The sequence below is a fragment of the Mugil cephalus genome, chromosome 4 (assembly GCF_022458985.1).
Source record: "Mugil cephalus isolate CIBA_MC_2020 chromosome 4, CIBA_Mcephalus_1.1, whole genome shotgun sequence".
In the NCBI taxonomy this organism is placed as follows: Eukaryota; Metazoa; Chordata; class Actinopteri; order Mugiliformes; family Mugilidae; genus Mugil; species Mugil cephalus.
Genome location: NC_061773.1, coordinates 30,094,576 through 30,113,971, shown reverse-complemented (window position 1 = coordinate 30,113,971; position 19,396 = coordinate 30,094,576). Strand labels below are relative to the sequence as shown.

General features: G+C 42.6%; 2 protein-coding genes across 2 annotated transcripts in view; both read left to right on the top strand.

Annotated features, from left to right (window-relative positions):
* The first annotated feature begins 6,951 nt into the window (after positions 1–6,951).
* On the top strand, positions 6,952–16,345 carry LOC125006367. The gene is made up of 3 exons (XM_047582325.1): positions 6,952–8,323; positions 14,138–14,145; positions 14,866–16,345. Exons 1-3 carry the CDS (start codon positions 6,952–6,954, stop codon positions 16,252–16,254), a joined length of 2,769 nt encoding a protein of 922 aa, XP_047438281.1. The 3' UTR covers positions 16,255–16,345.
* A 2,531-nt stretch (positions 16,346–18,876) lies between these two features.
* The window catches only part of LOC125006460 (nuclear factor 7, ovary-like), a 1,183,669-nt gene continuing 1,183,149 nt past the window's right edge, over positions 18,877–19,396 (top strand). Inside the window, exon 1 of the mRNA XM_047582508.1 lies at positions 18,877–18,918. The gene's annotated coding sequence lies outside the window, so the exon portion shown is untranslated. The remainder of the gene's footprint in view (positions 18,919–19,396) is intronic.

Below are 19,396 nucleotides of genomic sequence, written 5' to 3'. Positions count from 1 at the left end.
GTCAGTTGTCATATAAATTGTTGTTTCGCCGTCATGGTGTTGGGTCAGTACGTCACTGGAACCAATGAAAACACATTTAATATCTGGTGGTTAGAAGTAGATCATTGTGTTTATAGTTTAAGAAACGTTGAATCTAGAGATGATAACTTTCCTAATGAAAAGACATATAGCATCAGTTGATGAGAGGAACCCACCACCATCTCAGAATTAAACTGGTTCTGTTCTGGGATCAAGTTCCTCCAAGCTGCTGTAGACCCTCATCAGCTGTTACCACGAACATTTAGTTACAAGGAGCTCATAGACTCTGTTACGACCCGACAGGGCAGAAAATGTCTAGGGGAACACAAGGAGGTAACAATTGAGGTAAAAGGAGAAAACAAACCAAAGAAGCCAACCAAGGACCGTCTGCAATCGCAGGGATTTATTTACAACATGCAATAAACCAAGAAGAAGCCTGTTCAGACACCACAATGCCGACCAGAAACAAACACGCTGCACACGCTGGCTGCAGGATCACTCACTAATGACGCACACAGGTAGGAGCTTTATAGAATACAGCTGGCAATCAGCTAATCAGCTGATTGAGGTGGAGGGGGGGAAGGCGGTACCTGAAACGAAAGAACAAAAAGACAAGGCCACACACACACTGGCCCGTAACACCCCCACCGATAAGAATAAACCCCACCTACAGGCAGAAAATAAGCATTACACTATATATAAATCACAGATCATACACTAATATAACACAGATGTTGACAATTGACTTTGCTAACAATGACGTTACCCACGTGACAGCATGTCAGCCACCAGATTATCAGCCCCTTTCTTGTGCTTCACCTCGATGTTATAGCGCTGTGCTTGGAGCGCCCAGCGCATCAACCGCTGGTTACTGTTGTACATCTGCATCAGGAAAACAAGGGGGTTGTGATCTGTGTACACTGTAACCGGTACAGACGTGGAGCCCACATAAACTTCGAAGTGCTGCAAAGCAAGGAGCATGGCCAGGGTTTCTTTCTCAATCGTTGAGTAGTTCAGCTGATGCTTTTTAAACTTCACTGAGAAGTAGCAGACAGGGTGGCACACATTATCAACACCGTCTTGCAATAGCACTGCTCCAGCTCCTATGGCACTAGCATCGACTTCTAGCTTGAAAGGCCTGGAGAAGTTGGGTGCAGCCAACACTGGGGCACTACAGAGGAGGGACTTGGCAGCAGTAAAGGCATGGGCACAGTCATCATCCCAAACAAAAGGAATGGATGGGCTACACAGCTTGGTCAATGGGGCAACCACTACAGAAAAGTTTTTACAAAAACACCGATAGTAACCGGCCATACCCAGGAAACGTCTCAGTTCACGTCGAGTCGTAGGTGTCGGGAGAGCCAGCACAGCCTCAACCTTGGTGGTCACGGGTAGAACCTGCCCATGGCCAACCTGCTTCCCCAAGTAGGTGACCATAGCCTTGCCAAATTCGCACTTGGCCAGATTTAACGTTAGTGAGGCATCTGCCAGGCGCCGGAACACATCCTTCAAGCTGGAGATGTGACTCACCCAGTCTCTGGAATAGACCACCACATCATCTAAGTACACGCTACAGTCAGGCACATTTCCCAATACATGCTGCATGAGGCGCTGGAAAGTGGCTGGGGCATTTCTCATGCCAAAGGCCATTACGGTGTACTGCAAGAAAGCATCAGGGGTTACAAATGCAGAAATATCAGATGCACGTTGCGTTAAAGGGACCTGCCAGTACCCTTTTAGCAGATCTAGTTTCGTAATAAATTCTGCAGGACCCACACTGTCAATACAGTCATCAATACGAGGTAAAGGAAAGAAATCCGGCACAGTCACTGCATTCACCTTACGGAAATCGGTGCAGAATCGAGGGGTTCCGTCTGACTTAGGAGTCAACAAACAGGGCGAGCTCCAAGGACTACAACTAGGTCGGGCAAAACCGTGTTCAACCAGGTACGCAACCTCTTGTTTCATTAATTCTCTTTTCTCAACAGGACAACGGTATGCATGCTGCTTAATGGGTGTATGATCACTCACATCAATATCATGTTCTAACACATTGGTACGGGATGGCACATCCCCATGCAAAGTGGGGTAGGTAACGAGAAGGTCAAGCACATCCTGACGCTGAGCTTGGGGAAGATAGGACAGATGTTGCTTGGCATTCGACATGAACTCAGAGTTGGACAACCGGCCAGACTGCTGCGCATCAGAGGGTGGAATCAAGTCATCAGTTACATCGGCTACACAAACAAGCAAAGGAGCGACGGTAACAGAGTGCTTTGAACATGCAACCTGTTTATCCTCTGGTGAGTGGAAAGCTTTAAGCATGTTAATATGGCACAAACGAGTCTTCTTGCGACGCTCGGGCGTCCGGATGACATAATCTGTGTCAGAGATTCTACTCTCCACTACATAGGGACCCGTGAATCGAGCTGTAAGCGCGGACCCAGGTGTGGGTAGCAACACCAACACCTCATCACCAGGCTGGAACTGCCGCTCAACAGCCTTCTGGTCAAATCGTTGTTTCATACTGACCTGAGCAGAGGAGAGGGCCTCTTTTGCCAGTTTAGAGGCAAGATGCAGACGCTCTCTGCATTTGGAGACAAAATCCACAATGTTAGTTTGTCTTGGGGAGCTGCCCACCAACTGCTCCTTCAAGACTGCTAACGGACCTCGCACATTGTACCCAAATACTAGCTCTGCTGGGCTGAACCCCAGGGACTCCTGCTTTGCATCTCTAATGGCAAATAATACAAATGGTACCCCCTCATCCCAGTCTTTACCACTGTCATGACAAAATTTACTCAACATAGATTTTAAAGTCTGATGCCACCGTTCAAGCGCACCTTGAGACTCGGGATGGTAAGCACTCGACACAGAATGACCAATACCCAGAGACTGCAGGGTCTCATTAAAGACCTTGGAAAGAAAATTAGTTCCCTGGTCAGTTTGCACCACCCTCGGCAAACCAAACAGAGTGAAAAACTTCAGCAGTGCCTTCGTGACCGCTGGTGCTGTAATTTTTCGTAAAGGGACAGCCTCAGGAAACCGAGTGGAGACACACATCATTGTTAACATGAACTGGTTGCCAGCCTTAGTTCTAGGCAATGGACCCAAACAATCAACAATCACATGCTCGAAAGGTTCACCAACGGCTGGAACAGGACGAAGAGGAGCAGGGGGAACAGGCTGATTCGGTTTCCCTACAATCTGACAAGTATTGCAACACTTACAAAAATTCGTCACATCATCCTTTAAACCGGGCCAAAAGAAATGCCGGAGGACTCGATGATAGGTCTTAGTTACCCCCAGGTGACCAGACCACAAATGTTCATGGGCCAACTTCAGCACATGCTGGCGACAATTAACAGGAAGGACTATCTGATGGACCACCCCCCAATCCTCACCAAGCTCAACTGCTGCTCTGCTTGATTGTGAAGCCCACCTGCGCATCAGGACACCATCGTCAAGAAAATATGGTTGCTTAGATGTACACTCACTGGATTCCTTCACAGCAGCAGCCATACATTTAGCTAAGGATTGATCTGTTTGCTGGGCAGCAATGAGAGCCTCACGATTAAGTGGTAAGGGAGCCGCAAGAGCAACAGGAGCAACAGACTCCCCACCCTGGTCAGGTTTTCTGAACCCGCCGTCCTCTGAACCACCACCAGGCGGCAGCTCATCCTGGGAGAGAATAGATAGAAACAGAGAATCGGCCAAATCAACCTCCTGGTCCTGAGCCTGCCCACGGGCCTTAGCTCTTGTTAGCACACTAACCGTAAACACATCAGGATGTTTTTCAGCCAACTCATCAGGATAAGTCTCTGGAATGGGCTCAGCAACGACCTTAGGAACAGGATAAACCTTTCCGCCAGCAATATCATTACCCATGATGAAATCGACACCACTAATAGGAAAACACGGGCGAACCCCCACATGAAAATAACTAGTTGCCAGATCCGACTGCACATGGATTCGGTGCAGAGGGGCGGGAATGAAACCCATCTCAATCCCCCTAACCACAGCACTGGCGTCAGACTCAGCACCAGATGGCAACACACTGGACAAAATGAGGGACTGCGAGCAGGCAGTGTCACGCAGCGCAGTCACTAGGCGCTGGTCCCTGGCCTGTCCCGCAAGAGACACCCAACACTTGAATATGAAAGGCCTAAAACAGTCTTCAGGAACCTCTGACACTACGGTCTCGCTACTGATGGACGTTTTAATAAGCCCCACGCCTTTTGGTGGCCTCACAACAGGCTGCTTACGCTTCCAGGCAACACAATCCGCGATCAAATGACCCGACTTATGACAATAAAAACATTGCCGATCGGCTTTGGAAACAGAAGGAACAGCAGCTCCTGACACCTGCGAACCAGACTTCAGCAAAACCTCCCGAGAAGACTCACGTTTAGCCAATACACTTTTGTGTGTGAGCGCAAACTCATCTGCCAAGGTGGCAGCCTGCTGCAAGGTGGACACTTTCTGTTCGTTCAGATATACAGCAGTACGCTCAGAAACACAACTTTTAAATTCCTCCAGCAACATAAGTTCGCGCACCGAGGCAAAATCATCAGCCTTACAGGCCGCACATCACCGGTCGAAGAGAATGCCCTTCTCTCTGGCAAAGTCAATATGGGTCTGGTTGGATGTCTTACGAAGATTTCGAAATCGCTGTCTATACGCCTCAGGTACCAGCTCATATGCCCGCAGAATAGCACCTTTAACTTTGTCATAATTGAGACCATCCTCCACGGACAAGGAGGAGCAGGCCTCCTGAGCTCTACCCATCAACCTGCATTGTAGCAAAATAGCCCACACATCCTCTGGCCAGCGTAACGCAGCGGCAATACGCTCAAAGGCGCCGAAATAAGTTTCTACCTCTGCTTCACGAAATACAGGGACCAAGGAAATGTGTTTAGTCACATCGAAAGTGATGGATGGAAGTGACACAGGTGGAGCCTCGCCAGCAGGAGTAGTACGAGCCTGAAGCTCAACTTGGCGCAGCCTAACAGCTGTGTCCGCCTCTAACTTTTTTAATTCCAACTCCCTGCGAAACTGAAACTCACGCTCGCGCTCCTCTTTTTCTAACTGAAAACGAGCTAAACGGACTTTCAGTCTGGCTTCCACTTTTGAGCCAGGAGTGGACTCAACAGAGAATGGGACAAACTGAGGTAGTGTAACCGGCCTCGCCGCCGTCCCCACCTCTTTTACAGCAGGAGTACCCTGATCGGCCACTTCCACCGGGCCGCCCTCACCAGGAGAGGCTGCTGCCACAGCCGGAGCGTCTCCAGGCAAACTAAGAACTCCTCTACTGACCAACTCATGTAAGAGCACCGCCTTTAGCTCAGCTTTGACAATGGACATAGAAACCGGAACACCATAATACTCGGCAATCACACGTAGATCACTTTTTGTACATTTATCAAACACAATGAATGAGGGATCCAACACAAATGCGCCAGCGTCAAACGCTGCCATTACAAAACACTCCGCGAGTAAATAACAGCAGACCACAAACAAAATAATCAACTGGGAACCACCAGGAACACACGCGCCACGTATGATGTCCACACACAAACAGCCGCCACGAAAGACAAACTTCCCCAGATCCTACCTAACATGAACTTCACCTACCTATCTTCTGGGGCGTGCCGGGCTCGAGGCGTCTTATTGGCAACACATCAGCGGCCGAAACCCTGAAACGCCAGCCCCCACCGGAGACCAAAGCCTCCACCCGGAGTTAACCCCGAAAATAAAAAAGGCAAAATAACAAAAGAGCACCCGATGGAAAGGATGAGTTCAACTCAACCAAACTGGGCACTCACCTGTATAATCTGGAGAAGCTGCCACTGACGTCGCCACCGGCTGCAGGCACACAGACACCAATAGGCAGGACAAAATGAGAATGAACAACGAAAAAACTCTCCGGTACAGCTGCGAGAACGATCCCGGACGAGCCCCCAAAATTGTTACGACCCGACAGGGCAGAAAATGTCTAGGGGAACACAAGGAGGTAACAATTGAGGTAAAAGGAGAAAACAAACCAAAGAAGCCAACCAAGGACCGTCTGCAATCGCAGGGATTTATTTACAACATGCAATAAACCAAGAAGAAGCCTGTTCAGACACCACAATGCCGACCAGAAACAAACACGCTGCACACGCTGGCTGCAGGATCACTCACTAATGACGCACACAGGTAGGAGCTTTATAGAATACAGCTGGCAATCAGCTAATCAGCTGATTGAGGTGGAGGGGGGGAAGGCGGTACCTGAAACGAAAGAACAAAAAGACAAGGCCACACACACACTGGCCCGTAACAGACTCACACACTGGATATAAGGTGTCACTGACATTAACGCTTCACTAATATGGACAAATGGGCATCTTTGTCTACTTTCATGTGAAAATCAACTGACATATTCAGACATTTTTATGCAGAAATGTAGAATATCTGAATGAAGCAAAAACTTTAAAGCAGCTTTATTTATATCATTTTACTCAAAGCACAAACTGAAACAACTTACTCCACAATTAAACACCTTCAGCTGATGCTGCCTCTAAGACTAAATACTTTTGACTGAACCACTCCCCTGAATAACAGGTCCAACTACATTCAAACAAACGAGTTATGGTAAAGCTCCGCCCCCTCACCTGATTTACCTGAGACAAACCAGGAACCAGTTTATTATTGTGTGACTAATGAGAGACACCGACGATCAGATTCAGCTTCAGACCAAACTAACACCTTCCTCTGAGTGAGTCCAGCTACAGGAGAGAAAAGTGGAAACTACAACACTGCTGCTTCAAGCTGCTGACTCTCCACACACTGAAGGTGAGTTTGACCAAAAACAGGAGGTTAGTAGAAGATGGAGGAGAGCCATGACTGACTGGACTTTGTGTCTGCTGTGTTCCAGCTTAACTCAGAGACTAAATGGCTTCCAGATTAGAGGAGGATCTCTGCTGTCCGGTCTGTCAGGAGGTCTTCAGAGATCCTGTTCTTCTGTCATGTAGCCACAGCTTCTGTAAAGTCTGTCTAAAGAACTGGTGGAAAAAGAATCCATTACACGACTGTCCAGTTTGTAAGAGAAGATCTTCAAGAGATGATCCACCTGTTAGTCTGGTGCTGAGGAACCTGTGTGAGTCCTTCTTACAGGAGAGAGATCAGACATCTCCAGAGGCTCTCTGCAGTCTGCACTCTGAGAAACTCAGACTCTTCTGTCTGGACCATCAGCAGCCAGTGTGTCTCGTCTGCAGAGATTCAGAAAAACACTCCAACCACAGATTCAGTCCCATCGATGAAGCTGCAACAGATCTAAAGAAGATCCTTCAGGAAACTCTGGAACTCTTGAAGGAGAAGTTAAAGGTTTATGAAGAAGTTAAAGTGAAGTTTGATGCAACAGAAAAACACATCAAGGTCCAGGCCCGACACACAGAGAGGCAGATTAAGGAGCAGTTCAAGAAGCTCCACCAGTTTCTAGCAGAGGAAGAGGAGGCCAGGATGGCTGCACTGAGGGAGGAAGAGGAGCAGAAGAGTCAGATGATGAAGGAGAAGATGGAGGCTCTGAGCAGAGAGATAGCAGCTCTTTCAGACACAGTCAGAGCCACAGAGGAGGAGCTGAGAGCTGAAGACGTCTCATTCCTCAACAACTACAAGGCTGCAGTGGAAAGAGTCCAGCGCTGCCCCCTGCTGGATGCTCCACAGCTGCCCTCAGGAGCTCTGATAGACCAGGCCAAACATCTGGGCAACCTGGCCTTCAACATCTGGAGCAACATGAAGGACCTGGTCTCCTACACTCCTGTCATTCTGGATCCAAACACTTCCGTTCCAACAATGATTCTGTCTGAAGATCTGACCAGTGTGAGATTAGGAAAGAAACAACAACTTCCTGATAATCCAGAGAGGTTTGATCATTACAGTTCTGTCCTGGGCTCTGAGGGCTTTAACTCAGGGACTCATAGCTGGGATGTTGAAGTTGGAGATAACACAAGGTGGTTTCTGGGTGTGTTAGCAGAGTCTGTCCAGAGGAAGGGAAGCATACGATTTGGATTGTGGGGAATATGGTTCAATGAAGGTACATACTCAACATGTTCACCATCAGATCGTTCCACTGATATCCAAATAAAAAAAAAGTTCCAGAGGATCAGAGTGAATCTGGACTGGAACAGAGGAAATCTGTCCTTCTCTGATCTTGATACTAACACACACATACACACCTTCACACACACTTTCACTGAGAGGATGTTTCCACTCATTTCAAATGCTGACAAACTCCCAGTGAAGATTTTACCAGTGAATCAGATCAGTTAGAGATTAACAGGATGATTATAAATATTTATTGAGCTGTAATAAGTAATCAGTGTCAGTGATCATATCAATTGTAGTTTTGTTGTCATGGTGTTGGGTCAGTATGTCAAAACACATTTAATATCTGGTGGTTGGAAGTAGATCATTGTGTTTATAGCTTAAGACACGTTGAATCTAGAGATGATAACTTTCTTTATAAAATGATCTGAAGCAAGCAGTATGTAGGACCTGAACACAATGCTTCACAGACAAATGATTCATTTTCTTGACTGAATAAATTCTGAAGTCTAATGTTTGTGTTACATGTGTTTGACTGGATTCTCTTTGTCTACTTTAAAAATCTGTTGATGTTTTTGTCATTTTTACGCAGAAATGTGAATATTTGTGAAGGATGCAAACACTGTGAAGCCAGGATGTTTTTGAGGAAGCCAAGACAAAAACTCTGATCTGTAGGTTTTTAGGGGGTGGGGGACATAATAGAGCATGTCGCTGTATGTCACTATTTAAGAATAACTATTTAAGTTTAAGACACATTGATTGATAACTTTCTTTATAAAAGGACCTGAAGCAAACCTGGACCTGGAGACAATGCTTCACTGACTTTAACCAATTTAACAATTTTCTTGATTGAATAAATTTACAAGTGTAATATTTCTGTTCCGTGTGTTTAAATGGAATCTCTTCACCTCCTTACAAACTTTTTAAAGCCAGGATGTTCTCAAGGAAGCCCAGTTAGCCAAAAACTCTGATCTATGTGGTTTTTATGGGGTGGGGGACATAACAGAGTACGTTGCAGTCTGACGCTATTTCATGTAATGGAATGAGCTATTAGAGCACCCAGTTTCCTTAAACACACTGGTTATCTAACACTCACTGTGAACACACGTCACTGCATCGTCCTTTTGACTTGACTTAAATAACTAATTTACTTAACCTCAGCTTAGTGCAGATTTGATAGTGATAGTGATAGTCATCTGATAGTCATCTGTAAATCTCATGTAGCCTGAGCTCAGATTTAGTTCAGAACCCATAATTCATGAGTAGTTCACTGAACCTTTGAGTAACTGTTCTGATAAAGGTGGTTGATTATTAGAGGAATATTAGAGTCCATTATGACAAGTAATTGTAACAACCAGAGCCACTAACAATAAGCGAGTTTTGGACCTTAATAATAGCAGACTTAATAACATCCACTGTAGTTTTGATATTATGTTGTCACCAGTGACGCCTGATAAAACCCAATTTCTCCTGGCTGGCTCGCCAAGTTTTATCTGTAGCAATCAGAAACATTAGGTTATTATCAGATTACTAGTTTGGGATTGGATGACCTCTCTAAACTGCAAGTAAGAGAGGAATTAATAAATATAAATAAACTAAATATGGACCAGCATCTCAGTAGATCTCACTAGACTCAGGCACCAGGCCTGGCCTTGTATTCACAAAGCCAATAAATAAATAAATAAATAAATAACTACACAGTGCGAATGTACTCTTTCCCACTTGGAACCACAACAGTGATGTTATTACTCACTCCAAATATGCAATAAATGTATAATACTCTGTATCACTCAAATGTATTCTGATACTTGAACAAGATAAAATTGTAGCTGCTCCCTTAACAGCTTTGAGAATCACTAAGGCATCTCCATGGAAAATTAGACACAAGGGTTGAATAGGTTTAGCTTCAACTCACTTTAGCTTTCATCACATTGTGGCTAATAAACAATATAACATTAGCCCACATACCAATTCATTTCTGTAAACACACATTACCCTTTTTGCAAAGTGTTATCATCACAGTGTGCTTTCAACACAATAAATAGTTACTAGTGAGCCAGTCCCAACAGTGGTAGGCCTCAGGCCTATAACAAACAAACTATGTTTACCCATTGCTAAAAAAAGTGGCCGACTTCTGCAGGCTTTTATTGGACTGAGTCTTTGGTTTTTTTTGGGGCTCTTTTTCTCTCTGCTCTCTGGTCAGTACATCTGTTTTAGTCACTGCTCAGGCGAGAAAAAACCTACACAACCTCATTCGTTACTCAGGCACAGCTGTTTCACAAGGAGGCGCTATTTTCACTCTTTTTGAGACATGAGCTTTATCAATTAAATATTTATTTATATATTTATAGTCACTGTTCAAATCTGTATACTGCACACTAATCCAACCTTAGTTTCTGTGTGTTTTAATCTATTTTACAGTGTTTTGGTAACCGGGGGCTACATAATCCCCACAGAAACTTTTTACTGAAACTCAAAGAGATTGGAAATAGAACTAACAGATTAATTTCATAGGTTAGAGATTAACATGATGATTATAAATATTTATTGTGCTGTAACAACTAATCAATGTAAATGATAATAATACTTGTTGTTTTATAGTTATGGTATTGGGTCAGTACACCACTGCAAGAAAAACAAACAAAAAAACCCAAACAAATAAAAAGGCATTTAATATCTAGTGGTTGGAAGCAGATTATTGCGTTTAGAGTTTTAGACATGCTGAAGGTAGAGATGATAGTTTTTCTTGTAAAAGGACCAGAAGCACTTCTCTTGATGTGAGGAAACCCACCAACATCTCAGAACTGAAGTGGTTCTGTTCTGAGGAATGGGATCAAATTCCTGCAAGCTGCTGTAGACACTGATCAGCTGTTACCATAAACGTTTAGTTACAAGGAGCTCACAGACTCACACACTGGACACAAGACTCACTACTTTAACAAATGATTCATTTTCTTGATTGAATAAATCACAACTCTAATATTTCTGTCCCATGTGTTTGATTTAGTTCTCTTTGGGTACTTTGGAAATCTGTTGATGTTTGCGACGTTATGCAGAAATTCAAAAGACTATGAAGGATGTTGGTGTATAGTCTGATGATTTGAGGTGAAAGGATGCAACCTTGTGGGGCAACTATGTTAATGAACAAAGAGTCTGATGTATTGTGACCAGATTTTACCCTTTTGTTACATGTTAGGAAGTGGAGGATCCAGTTGCTTAAGGCTGGTGGAGTTTTTGTGGTTATCCATTTATTGTACTGTCTGAGTGGGTGGATGGCATTGAAGGCTGAACTTTGGTCAGTAAACAGGATGTGTACTAAGTTTTAGATGAATCTAGGTGGTGTAGAGTTCAGTGGAGTGGTAGGTTGATGGTGTCCTAGTAGATCGGTTAGTGCTGTATGCAAACTGGAAGGGGTCTTTAACAGGTGTGAATTGGGCTTGAGGTGTGCCAACAGGAAGAGGGTTAAGTAGTCTCTCTTGTGTTTTCCAGTTGTGTATGCATTTCCAACACAAATTAGGTTATGCTTTAATATTCCTAATTTAGATGTTGTGTGATGTGTGTTTTAAAAGGTTACAAATCATGTGCAGATCACAGACAACTGTTATCTTTGAGTTATTTTTTCATGGTTACATTACTGAAATAATGATATGATCATAAAATCAAAGCAACAAAAACTACGGTCCTTCCACCCCTCATGGGATGGAAGTGTTGGGAGATATCATTTACTGTTTTCAAGCAAAAAAAATAAATCTGAGTCAAAGAGCTGGAAATCTATTGTTTAAGATGTGTAGTAGTAATTTAATGAGGACGTGCCCTTTGTGCACATGTGGACTTTGTTCGTGTTACTGACAGATTGAAACCAGGAGCAGGAACGTGTAGAGGACCTGTGAGTTTTCTTGAGAAAATAAATGTTATTCCACCTATTTATTTATCCCCATTATTCACACACATCAACATTTACTCAGTGGAGAAGTAGTAAATAAAAATATAAGATAGAAGTGATGTTCATAACTAAGATTCTTAATATAATCAGAAATGATCTGTGGTCCTCCACACAATATTAAAGCTAGTACATCTCAGCCTTGTTTTTCCCAGTGATTTTGTTTTTGTTCCTTTGTATCCTGGTGGAACGAGGTTCCTTAGTTTATGGTTTAGTTTATGGACAGTCTGCTACACTACACAAGCTTCCTGGAGGTAACTGTATCCAGCAACTCACAATGGAAGAGCATTCTGTAGAAGCATTAAACTGATATTGAGAGAAAGTTTGTTGGACATATACCAGGTGTCTATTTTTACTAACTCACCATTTATGGTTTGTTCAAGCTTATTTGGATTTTTGTGGGGGAAAAACAGTCCTACTTTAGCCAGGAGCTACTATTCAAAATGTCATTATGTACACACATAATGACAATAAATTAATCTTGAATCTTGTATGTTGTCTCAGTGACAGGATGGCGATTACATGAATATGGTCAAGTAACCTAAAAGTATTTAAAAAGATCAAGTGTACTGCAGTTACCCGCAACCTGAATGCTTGAGGGCGAGCTAGTGAGCATGTGCAAGCGGAACGTGTTTTCCCAGAATACATCTGGTATTATGTTGTAACAGATCCCATAACCTCAAAGTTCTGGACAATAAGGCAAATTAATATGTTGTTGTGTTATCTGCATACTTTAATGTTTTTACTGAGCTGTAGTTAGATAGGAGGTCACTGGTGTATAGTCCAAAGAGTTGAGGTGGAAGGACAAAACCTTGATGAACAAGATCTTTAGCCTTTGTTCTCTGTTCAGCAGAAAGTGGAGGATCCTAGATGAATGTAGGTGGTGTAGAGTGTAGTGGAGGGCTACATTGATGGTCTCTTAGTAGATCAGTTAGTGCTGTTTGCAAAGCAGACAGGAGTCTTTAACGGGTGTAGTTTGGGGTTTGAGGTGTGCCAAGAGGAAGAAGGTAAAGCAGTCTGTGTTGTGTTTTCCAGTTGTGTATGCATTTCCTCAACAAATGAGGTTATGCGTCTATATTCCTTATGTTCTGATTCGTATTTTAAAATGTCACAAATAATGTGCTCATCACAGACATGTTCATGCCTACATTACAGAAATAATGATATGATTATACACCCCACACCCACCCACTAACCTGAGAAAGCCCCACCCACTAACCTTAGATCGCCCCACCCACTTACCTGAGATCAACCAGAGAACAGTTTATTCCTGAAACAGTCCAGAGACTCAAAGACACAAAACGGTAAGATTCACCTTCATTACACAACTAGGACATGAATAATCAAATAAACTAGCGTCTGACTAAAAAATACTCAAATACTCAAAGTGAAAGTAAAGAAACTAGTAGAAAGGCCTTTGCTGCTTTCTGTGCTGTCTGGTGTGTCATGAAAACAAGGAAGTGATTACGTTTCTGATTTAAAATTAATATTTCACATTTTACTAGTATTATTACAGTTAGTATGTGATTTATGATTTATGTGATGTCATTAAAAATTGCAGTGCACTTATGTAGAAGATAAAGATTAAATATAAGATAGAATTAAATCAGTGCCTAAAAATGATTCTATGTCCACTGTTCTGGATCATTATGTTAAATGAATTGTTTGACTGTTGTATTTGCACTTCTTAAGCTGTTGCTAATAAAAGTTGTTAATATTGTGCACATTATGTTGTTATAGTCTCATTATCAGTGTCTGGTATTCAGTGTCTGAACGGTGGAGGCCCAAGCCAACAGTTTGGTGAAGCCGTCGGGCTCGTCCGCGGCGCGTTGCGTGAGCGTCGTGTATTTGGTTCGTCCTGCACACAACTTCAAAACCTACCGGGAGCGTTTCAGAAGCGTTTAGCCCGGCAGACGTTGTTTACTCGCTCAGATTTGGCCATTTCCCCGGTATATGTTCTTCTAAACATGCTTCTACGTGTGTAAATATGCTGCGTAGTTAATAAGTTTCGCTTTTGTCTGTTTTTACGGCAGTATTTTATTTTGAAAATCCACCGGATTCTCTTTGTTTTTTCTGTGTCCGGCTTCCGCCCAGTCGAGGTGGTCTGTGCAAATTGACGCTGCTTCGTAATTTTAATTAGTCACGGTAATACCGTATACCGCGGTAAAATGTCTTTGTTCAGTACTCGACAAGATTTATTAGAGTCACCCTGTGACGCATTTAGAAGTTCTGCATAATGATTACTCTCGCTCTTTCTAATAATGCATGTACGTACACTACTCACAATAAGTTAGGGATACTGTTATTTACATGAGTGCTTTTCCCATTTGGTCTGAATTTTAATGAAATAAGTAAAAGTTCCCTTTGATATGACGAATAATGTATGAGAAGAAACACCATTTTCATTAGTTTAACATTTATTAACCCAAAAATTTAGACAATAACAAGAACAGCCCCAAATAACAAAAACTGACAATGTCAGTAGCGGATGTTTCCACCATTTGCCGCAATGACAGTATGTTTTGATGGTTGATATATTGTTTTTTATTCGTAGTATTTGGGTTTTAGGTAACATTTATATATATTTTTCTGTGATTAATAGATTTTATAATATTTATTTGTCCTTTGTGACTCATGGATTATGAATTGTTGTACTGCACATAGTAGTAGTCTCCTCAGGGATGGTCCTCTGAGCCTCAAATCAGCAAAAATAAATAAATAACTGGATAATTATATAAAAATTCAGGCTGAGCAGCTCTGCAGTGAAACCATGACTGACTGGACTTTGTGTCTGCTGTGTTCCAGCTTCACTCAGAGACTAAATGGCTTCCAGATTAGAGGAGGATCTCTGCTGTCCGGTCTGTCAGGAGGTCTTCAGAGATCCTGTTGTTCTGTCATGTAGCCACAGCTTCTGTAAAGTCTGTCTGAAGAACTGGTGGAGAGACAAACCAACACAGGAGTGTCCAGTTTGTAAGAGAAGATCTTCAAGAGATGATCCACCTTTAAACTTGGTGCTGAGGAACCTGTGTGAGTCCTTCTTACAGGAGAGAGATCAGAGATCTCCAGAGGCTCTCTGCAGTCTGCACTCTGAGAAACTCAGACTCTTCTGTCTGGACCATCAGCAGCCAGTGTGTGTCGTCTGCAGAGATTCAGAAAAATACACCAACCACAGATTCAGACCCATTGAAGAAGCTGCACGACAGCACAAGAAGAACCTTCAGGAAACTCTGGAGCTCTTAAAGGAGAAGTTAAAGGTTTATGAAGAAGTTAAAGTGAAGTTTGATGAAACAGAAAAACACATCAAGGTCCAGGCCCGACACACAGAGAGGCAGATTAAGGAGCAGTTCAAGAAGCTTCACCAGTTTCTAGCAGAGGAAGAGGAGGCCAGGATGGCTGCACTGAGGGAGGAAGAGGAGCAGAAGAGTCAGATGATGAAGGAGAAGATGGAGGCTCTGAGCAGAGAGATAGCAGCTCTTTCAGACACAGTCAGAGCCACAGAGGAGGAGCTGAGAGCTGAAGACGTCTCATTCCTCAACAACTACAAGGCTGCAGTGGAAAGAGTCCAGCGCTGCCCCCTGCTGGATGATCCACAGCTGCCCTCAGGAGCTCTGATAGACCAGGCCAAACATCTGGGCAACCTGGCCTTCAACATCTGGAACAACATGAAGGACCTGGTCTCCTACACTCCTGTCATTCTGGATCCAAACACTGCTGATCCAAGACTGATCCTGTCTGAAGATCTGACCAGTGTGAGAGGAGGAGATAAACAACAACTTCCTGATAATCCAGAGAGGTTTGATTATAACTGTTCTGTCCTGGGCTCTGAGGGCTTTAACTCAGGGACTCACAGCTGGGATGTTGATGTTGGAGATAACAGATTGTGGGGACTGGGTGTGTTAGCAGAGTCTGATCAGAGGAAGGGACGCATACGATCTGGATTGTGGAGAATAGGGTTCTATAAAGGTAAATACTCAACATATTCACCACCAGATCCTTCCACTTTTCTCCCAGTAGAGAAGAAGTTCCAGAGGATCAGAGTGAATCTGGACTGGAACAGAGGAAATCTGTCCTTCTCTGATCCTGATACTAACACACACATACACACCTTCACACACACTTTCACTGAGAGGATGTTTCCTTTCATTATGACTGTGGAGAAGGTGAAGATTTTACCAGTGAATGTCTCTGTGTCAGTGAATCAGATCAATTAGAGACAAACAGGATGATTATTAATGTTTATTGGGTTGTAACAACTAATCAGTGTCAGTGATCATATAAACTGTAGTTTTGTCGTCATGGTGTTGGGTCAGTTACGTCACTGGAACCAATGAAAACACATTTAATATCTGGTGGTTGGAACTAGATCATTGTGTTTATATCTTAAGACACGTTGAATGTAGAGATGATAACTTTCTTTATAAAGGACCTGAAGCAAGCAGTATGTAGGACCTGGAGACAATGCTTCACTGAATTTAACCAATGATTCATGTTCTTGATTGAATAAATTCTCAAGTCTAATATTTGTGTTCCATGTGTTTGACTGGATTCTCTTTGTCTACTTTAAAAATCTGTTGATGTTTTTGTCATTTTTACGCAGAAATGTAAATATTTGTGAAGGATGCAAACACTGTAAAGCCAGGATGTCTTTGAGGAAGCCAAGTGAGACAAAAACTCTGATCTGTAGGTTTTTATGTGGTGGGGACATAAAAGAGCATGTTGCTGTATGTCACTATTTCATGTAATGGAATGAACTATTGGAGCGTCCAGTTTCCTTAAACACGCTGGTTATCTAACACTCACTGTGAACACACACCACTGCATCGTCCTCTTGACTTAAATAACTCATTTACTGCCCTCAGCTTAGTGCACAGCACAGATTAGTTTTTTACTGAATCCTCCATCACTGTGCATGTTCATTCTGATAAAGAAATGTCAAAACAAAGCTGCTCATCTACTATTTCATTCAATGGTTTGATGATGAAGGTACTATGTTGGTCTGAGGCCAAAGGAAACCATTGTCAGCTAGGGCTGGGCCATATGAGCAAAAATGTATATCAGTGACTTTTCATGTCTAATCAGGTGTTTACAACATTTTCTACTGGTGGGAGAAGAATTACTGCAGTAGATTAACTTAAAGAACTATTTTATTAGCATGATGAGTGAATATTATGGAATAATAGTTACGAAGAAGAGTCACTCAGGATTCCAATGAAGTGAGGAATCAGAATGAAAAGAAAACTGTAGTTAAAATACTAAACATTTACTCTGTAAATTTCACAAACATCGTTTAGAAAACCAGTACAGGGATCTGAAGGTTTGAACTTAACTTGGCGTTAGTTTTTTATTGTTATTATTATTTGAATGTGTTTGAAGACAGAGAAAGACAAATTCCATTCAGGACAGAAACAAAGGATTATGAACCCAGCCCTGGTGTCAGTACAGTCTGATAAAAACAGAGGCAGCATGGCTTCCCTTGGCCTCCAGGAGGAAAGGCTGCTGTTTAAAGTGTTACTCTACGTCACATGGAAAGTTCTGAACATAACAAGATCACACACGTCTCATCTGGTTTGATTCTGTTACAACCATCTTAACATCCTCATCCAACAGATGAATTCAATCACTCGCTGATACGAGGGTCAGCTGTAGGTCAGTGGTCATCTCACTCTGATCTTAACTGGAGACGACTGTCACCGTGGAGACGAGCACTGCACTTGTAAAAATACTTCCCACTGCATCCTCCATCTCCTTTCACACCTTCCTCTGTTCACCTTAAACCAGCTCCGTCTGTCAGCGGGACGTAAGGAGGCAGAGCAGGGTGAAGGCACGTTGATGCTGTTTACTCAGACCCTGACAGAGTCTTACAAACCTGATAATGAATTCAACTTTTTATTTTGACATTTCCAGGTAACAACACAAGTTTAAAACACACTGGGGGAAGTGTTCCACGTTCTTTCTACGTTTAGGTCTGTTGTTGCTGGGATTTAACCTGCTGTATTTTTAGGGCTCATTGGAAGAGGACACTTTTGTCCGTTAATGGCGACAACGTAACAGTTTTTGAAAATCGGGCACAAAACTTAGTTTTCTTTCAAACAACAACCGTCATAAACACTGGCATATAAAGGTTAATAGTCAGAAATTAATAATAATATTTGTGGTATTTATGATTAGGACTGAAGTGGATTAAAACATTAATTAGAGTCCTGGTATTGTGATTCATGGTTGTTGGTTATGAGGTTGATTATTGTTGTGTTACCTGCCTACTTTAATGTTTTTACTGAGCTGTAGTTAGATAGGAGGTCACTGGTGTATAGTCCAAAGAGTTGAGGTGGAAGGACAAAACCTTGATGAACAAGATCTTTAGCCTTTGTTCTCTGTTCAGCAGAAAGTGGAGGATCCTAGATGAATGTAGGTGGTGTAGAGTGTAGTGGAGGGCTACATTGATGGTCTCTTAGTAGATCAGTTAGTGCTGTTTGCAAAGCAGACAGGAGTCTTTAACGGGTGTAGTTTGGGGTTTGAGGTGTGCCAAGAGGAAGAAGGTAAAGCAGTCTGTGTTGTGTTTTCCAGTTGTGTATGAATTTCCTCAACAAATGAGGTTATGCGTCTATATTCCTTATTTAAATGTTCTGATTCATATTTTAAAATGTCACAAATCATGTGCACATCACAGACATGTTCATGCCTACATTACGGAAATAATGATATGATTATACACCCCCTCATCCTGAGAAAGCCCCACCCACTAACCAGAGATCACCCCACCCACTAACCTGAGAAAGCCCCACCCACTAACCTGAGAAAGCCCCACCCACTGACCTGACATCAACCAGAGAACAGATTATTCCTGAAACAGTCCAGAGACTCAAAGACACAAAACGGTAAGATTCACCTTCATTACACAACTAGGACATGAATAATCAAATAAACTAGCGTCTGACTAAAAAATACTCAAATACTCAAAGTGAAAGTAAAGAAACTAGTAGAAAGGCCTTTCCTGCTTTCTGTGCTGTCTGGTGTCTCATGAAAACAAGGAAGTGATTACGTTTCTGATTTAAAATTAATATTTAATATTTTACCAGTATTATTACAGTTAGTATGTGATTTATGATTTATGTGATGTCATTAAAAGTTGCAGTGCACTTATATAGGAGATAAGGATTAAATATAAGATATAATTAATTCAGTGCCTAAAAATGATTCTATGTCCACTGTTCTGGATCATTATGTTAAATGAATTGTTTGACTGTTGTATTTGCACTTCTTAAGCTGTTGCTAATAAAAGTAGTTAATATTGTGCACATTATGTTGTTATAGTCTCATTATCAGTGTCTGGTATTCAGTGTCTGAACGGTGGAG

Coding starts and splice junctions, on each gene's coding strand:
- LOC125006367 (XM_047582325.1), top strand. CDS start 6,952: ATGGCTTCCAGATTAGAGGAGGATCTCTGCTGTCCGGTCTGTCAGGAG.